This window comes from Oncorhynchus nerka, linkage group LG17 (assembly GCF_034236695.1).
Source record: "Oncorhynchus nerka isolate Pitt River linkage group LG17, Oner_Uvic_2.0, whole genome shotgun sequence".
Taxonomy (NCBI): domain Eukaryota; kingdom Metazoa; phylum Chordata; class Actinopteri; order Salmoniformes; family Salmonidae; genus Oncorhynchus; species Oncorhynchus nerka.
This window is the reverse complement of record NC_088412.1, coordinates 10,011,874-10,017,873: the sequence shown is the minus strand read 5'-3', so window position 1 is coordinate 10,017,873 and position 6,000 is coordinate 10,011,874. Positions and strand designations below refer to the sequence as shown.

The following is a 6,000-nucleotide window of genomic DNA, read 5'->3' as shown; positions in this document are numbered from 1 at the left end:
CCTCACCAAGTCCAAGTCCCACTAGGTATGTAACCTCACCAAGTCCAAGTCCCACTAGGTATGTAACCTCACCAAGTCCAAGTCCCACTAGGTATGTAACCTCACCAAGTCCCACTAGGTATGTAACCTCACCAAGTCCCACTAGGTATGTAACCTCACCAAGTCCAACTATATTTGCCTTACTGTATGTACTAAATATATTGGAATCTTACCCATTATCACAACAAAAACAGCAGTACGGTTGAAATATATATATATTTTCCTCAGCATGTGTTCAAGCTGGAGCAGGACGAGTACATGGAAGAGGATATTCCCTGGACTCTGATAGACTTCTATGATAACCAGCCGGTCATTGACCTGATTGAAGCAAAGATGGGAATCCTGGACCTGCTGGATGAAGAATGTCTGGTGAGACTAATGATGTATATAACAAGGATGTGTTTTTGTATGACAGGACAGTGGGGAGGTAAAATGGACTATATACAAGGTGGTGGGTGTTTTCACACACACACGCACACACGCACACACACACACACGCACGCACGCACACACGCACACACACGCACGCACACACGCACGCACGCACACACGCACACACACACACGCACACGCACGCACACACACACAGTCTTGTACAGCTAACCTTGTGGGGACACACAATTCAGTCACATTCAAAACCCTATTTTCCCTAACCTCTAACCCTAGCTCCTAGCTCTTAACCCTAACCATAAATCTAACCCTAGCTCCTAACCCTAACCCAAAACCTAAACATAGCTCCTAACCCTAAATCTAACCCTAGCTCCTAACCCTAACCCAAAACCCAAACATAGCTCCTAACCCTAAACCTAACCCTAAACCTAAACATAGCTCCTACCCCTAAACCTAACCCTAGCTCCTAACCCTGAACCTAACCCTAACCATAAATCTAACCCTAGCTCCTAACCCTAACCCAAAACCTAAACATAGCTCCTAAACCTAACCCTAGCTCCTAACCCTAAACCTAACCCTAGCTCCTAACCCTAAACCTAACCCTAGCTCCTAACCCTAACCATAAACCTAAACCTAGCTCCTAACCCTAACCATAATCCTAACCCTAGCTCCTAACCCTAAACCTAGCTCCTAACCCTAAACCTAACCCTAGCTTCTAACCCTAAACCTAAACCTAGCTCCTACCCCTAAACCTAACCCTAGCTCCTAACCCTGAACCTAACCCTAACCATAAATCTAACCCTAACTCCTAACCCTAACCCAAAACCTAAACATAGCTCCTAAACCTAACCCTAGCTCCTAACCCTAAACCTATCTCCTAACCCTAAACCTAACCCTAGCTCCTAACCCTAACCATAAACCTAAACCTAGGTCCTAACCCAAAACCTAAACCTAGCTCCTAACCCTAACCATAATCCTAACCCTAGCTCCTAACCCTAACCCTAAACCTAGCTCCTAACCCTAAACCTAACCCTAGCTTCTAACCCTAAACCTAAACCTAGCTCCTAACCCTAAACCTAACCCTAGCTTCTAACCCTAAACCTAACCATAGCTTCTAACCCTAAACCTAAACCTAGCTCCTAACCATAATCCTAACCCTAGCTCCTAACCCTAACCATAATCCTAACCCTAGCTCCTAACCCTAACCATAATCCTAACCCTAGCTCCTAACCCTAACCATAATCCTAAACCTAGCTCCTAACCCAAAACCTAAACCTAGCTCCTAGCTCCTAACCCTAACCATAATCCTAACCCTAGCTCCTAACCCTAACCATAATCCTAACCCTAGCTCCTAACCATAATCCTAAACCTAGCTCCTAACCCAAAACCTAAACCTAGCTCCTAACCCTAACCATAATCCTAAACCTAGCTCCTAACCATAATCCTAACCCTAGCTCCTAACCCTAACCATAATCCTAAACCTAGCTACTAACCATAATCCTAACCCTAGCTCCTAACCCTAACCATAATCCTAAACCTAGCTCCTAACCATAATCCTAACCCTAGCTCCTAACCCTAACCATAATCCTAAACCTAGCTCCTAACCATAATCCTAACCCTATCTCCTAACCCTAACCATAATCCTAACCCTAGCTCCTAACCATAATCCTAACCCTAGCTCCTAACCCTAATCCTAATCTTAACCCTAATCCTAACCCTAGCTCCTAACCCTAATCCTAACCCTAGCTCCTAACCCTAATCCTAACCCTAGCTCCTAACCCTAACCCTAACCCTAGCTCCTAACCCTAACCCTAGCTCCTAACCCTAATCCTAACCCTAGCTCCTAACCCTTAACGTAATTCTAACTCTAACACTAATTCTAACCTTAACCATAAACCCCCTAGAAATAGCATTTGACCTTGTGGGGATTAACAAAATGTCCACAGTTGGTCAACATTTTTTAAATTTACTAATCTTGTGGGGACTTCACAATAATAGTTAACACACACACACACACACACACACACACACACACACACACACACACACACACACACACACACACACCCTCCCTTCACCAGAGGCTTTATGCATTCCAGAGGCGGTAGCTCTACCACTAGACCAGACTCTTGTTACGTATTTCTAACACTGTTCATGTATATTGGAATCCGTGTCTCTCTCCAGTTCCCCCAGGGTACAGATCAGAACTGGCTTCAGAAGCTGTACAACTACCTGGCTGACAACCCTCTGTTTGAGAAGCCCAGGATGTCCAACAAGGCCTTCGTCATTCAACATTTTGCTGACAAGGTACAATCAGTCACAGGCACCTTTTGAGTTTCACTGTGGTAAAATCACAGTCACATGCACCTTTTGAGTTTTACTGTGATACAATCACAGGCCCTTTGAGTTACTGTGATAAAGTCACAGGCCCTTTGCGTTACTGTGGTAAAATCACAGTCACAGGCACCTTTGAGTTACTGTGATAAAATCACAGTCACAGGCACCTTTTGAGTTTTACTGTGGTAAAATCACAGTCACAGGCCCTTTGAGTTTTACTGTGATAAAATCACAGTCACAGGCACCTTTGAGTTACTGTGATAAAATCACAGTCACAGGCCCTTTGCGTTACTGTGGTACCTTCACAGTCACAGGCACCTTTGAGTTTCACTGTGGTACCTTCACAGTCACAGGCACCTTTTGAGTTTTACTGTGGTACAGTCACAGGCCCTTTGAGTTACTGTGATAAAGTCACAGGTCCTTTGCGTTACTGTGGTAAAATCACAGTCACAGGCCCTTTGCGTTACTGTGGTACCTTCACAGTCACAGGCACCTTTGAGTTACTGTGATAAAATCACAGTCACATGCACCTTTGAGTTTTACTGTGGTAAAATCACAGTCACAGGCCCTTTGCGTTACTGTGATAAAATCACAGTCACAGGCACCTTTGAGTTTTACTGTGGTACCTTCACAGTCACAGGCACCTTTGAGTTTTACTGTGGTACCTTCACAGCAACAGGCACCTTTGAGTTACTGTGGAACTCAGCAGGGTTGGACTGAATTCCATTTCAATTCAGTCATATCAGGAAGCAATTGTATTTTCAGTTTTATTTTCCCGAAATGACTACATTTCAATGGAATTCAATGGAACCCAACCTTGCTTCTCGATTTTTACATCAATGTATAATTTTTTTTTTTTTTTTATAGTTCATAGTTATATTTTCAGGGATTTGTAAAAAAAAATATATATATATATATTTTCTAATAACTGATTTGAACAGTCTAGTACACCTGTTCACCAACAGTGAGGCTTTGCTTTGAAATCTGTTTTGTGCCGTTACAGGTAGAGTATCAATGCCAGGGTTTTCTAGAGAAGAACAGAGACACATTGTATGAAGAGCTGGTGGATACCATGAGAACCAGTAAGGTATTGTCTGCTGTTCCATTCCTATAGTGTTTATTAACTCACTGTTATATACTTAGTACATGTATATAGTTGTTTAGTACATCTACATACATTGGCAAGAAAATGTATGTGAATCCTTTGGAATTACCTTGGATTTCTGCATACATTTTTCATACAATTTGATTTGATCTTCATCTAGGGTCACAACAATAGACAAACACAGTCTGCTTAAACTAATAACACACAAACAATTATACGTTTTCATGTCTTTATTGTACACACTGTGTTAACATTCTCAGTGCAGGGTGGGAAAAGTATGTGAACACTTGAATTTAATGACTGGTTGACCCTCCTTTGGCAGCAATAATCTCAAACAAATGTTTTCTGTAGTTGTGGTCAGGAGGAATTTTGGACCATTCCTCTTTACAAAACTGTTTCAGTTCAGCAATATTCTTGGAATGTCTGGTGTAAACTGCTTTCTTGAGGTCATGCCACAGCATCTCAATCGGGTTGAGGTCAGGACTCTGACTGGGCCACTCCAGAAGGCGTATTTTCTAGTGGTTAGAGCGTTGGACTAGTAACCAAAAGGTTGCAAGTTCAAATCCCTGAGCTGACAAGGTACAAATCTGTCGTTCTGCCCCTGAACAGGCAGTTAACCCACTGTTCCTAGACCGTCATTGAAAATAAGAATTTGTTCTTAACTGACTTGCCTAGTTAAATAAAGGTAAAATAAATACAAATTCTGTTGTTGATTTACTTCTGTGTTTTGGGTCGTTGTTCTGTTGCATCACCCAACTTCTATTGAGCTTCAATTGGTGGACAGATAGCCTTACTTTCTCCTGCAAAATGTCTTGATAAACCTGGGAATTCATTGTTCTGTTGAGGCAGCAAAGCAGCCCCAAACCATGATGCTCCCTCCACCATACTTTACAGTTGGGATGAGGTTGATCTTGGTGTGTTGTGCCTTTTTTTCTCCACACATAGTGTTGTGTGTTCCTTCCAAATAACTCAACTGTAGTTTCATCTGTCCACATAATATGTTGCCAGTAGCGCTGTGGAACATCCAGGTGCTCTTTTGTGAATTTCAGACGTACAGCAATGGTTTCTTCCCATGAACACCATTCTTGTTTAGTGTTTTACGTATCGTAGACTCGACAACAGAGATGTTCGCATGTTCCAGAGATGTCTGTAAGTCTTTAGCTGACACCCTAGGATTCTTCTCAACCTCATTGAGCATTCTGCACTGTGCTCTTGCAGTCATCTTTGCAGGATGACCACTGCTAGGGAGAGTAGCAACAGTGCTGAATTTGATAAATTTGTAGACAATTTGTCTTTCCGTGGACTGATGAACATCAAGGCTTTTAGAGATACTTTTGTAAACCTTTCCAGCTTTATACAAGTCAACAATTCTTAATCTTAGGTCTTTTGCAATCTCTTTTGTTCGAGGCATGGTTCACATCAGGCAATGCTTCTTGTGAATTGCAAACTCAAATGTTGTGAGTGTTTTTTATAGGGCAGGGCAACCAGCATCTAACCAGCATCTCCAATCTCGTCTCATTTGATTGGACTCCAGATTAGCGGACTCCTGACTCCAATTAGCTTTTGGAGAAGTCATTAGCCTCGGGGTTCACATACTTTTCCCAACATACACTGTGAATGTTTTAATGATGTATTCAATATAGACAAGAAAAATACAATCATTTGTGTGCTATTAGTTTAAGCACACTGTGTTTGTCTATTGCTGTGACTTAGATGAAGATCAGATCAAATTTGATGACCAATTTATGCAGAAATCCAGGTAATTCCAAAGGGTTCACATACTTTTTCTTGTCACTGTGTATATGAAAATAAATCCTGCTTTCTCCTTTTCCCTTGATTGACCCATATTGGGCTGGTATGTTTGACTCCTCCTCCTCCGGAACCTTATCAGTTTCCTCTCCTGGCCAACTTCTTCCTGGAGGTGGAGCCAGATGGGTTGGGCACTAAAGGCATCAAAGTGAGGCCTGCACAGCCTCGGGTGAAACCAGCCAATAAGAACCACAGGACCACTGTGGGAGAGAAGGTAGGTGACCAACCACGTTTACATAGCTAAGAGGAACATAGCTAAGAGGTGGATAGTTAAGAGATTAGTGATTAGATACTATTTTAGTGACTGTACCCCATTTGCA

General features: G+C 42.3%; 1 protein-coding gene across 1 annotated transcript in view; it reads left to right on the top strand.

Annotated features, from left to right (window-relative positions):
* Positions 1 to 6,000, top strand: part of LOC115125270 (unconventional myosin-Vc-like) — a 55,032-nt gene that overhangs the window by 11,693 nt on the left and 37,339 nt on the right. The window contains exons 12-15 of the mRNA XM_065002759.1: positions 268 to 408; positions 2,614 to 2,736; positions 3,770 to 3,853; positions 5,763 to 5,894. Coding sequence (XP_064858831.1) covers positions 268 to 408; positions 2,614 to 2,736; positions 3,770 to 3,853; positions 5,763 to 5,894 — 480 coding nt within the window. The remainder of the gene's footprint in view (positions 1 to 267; positions 409 to 2,613; positions 2,737 to 3,769; positions 3,854 to 5,762; positions 5,895 to 6,000) is intronic.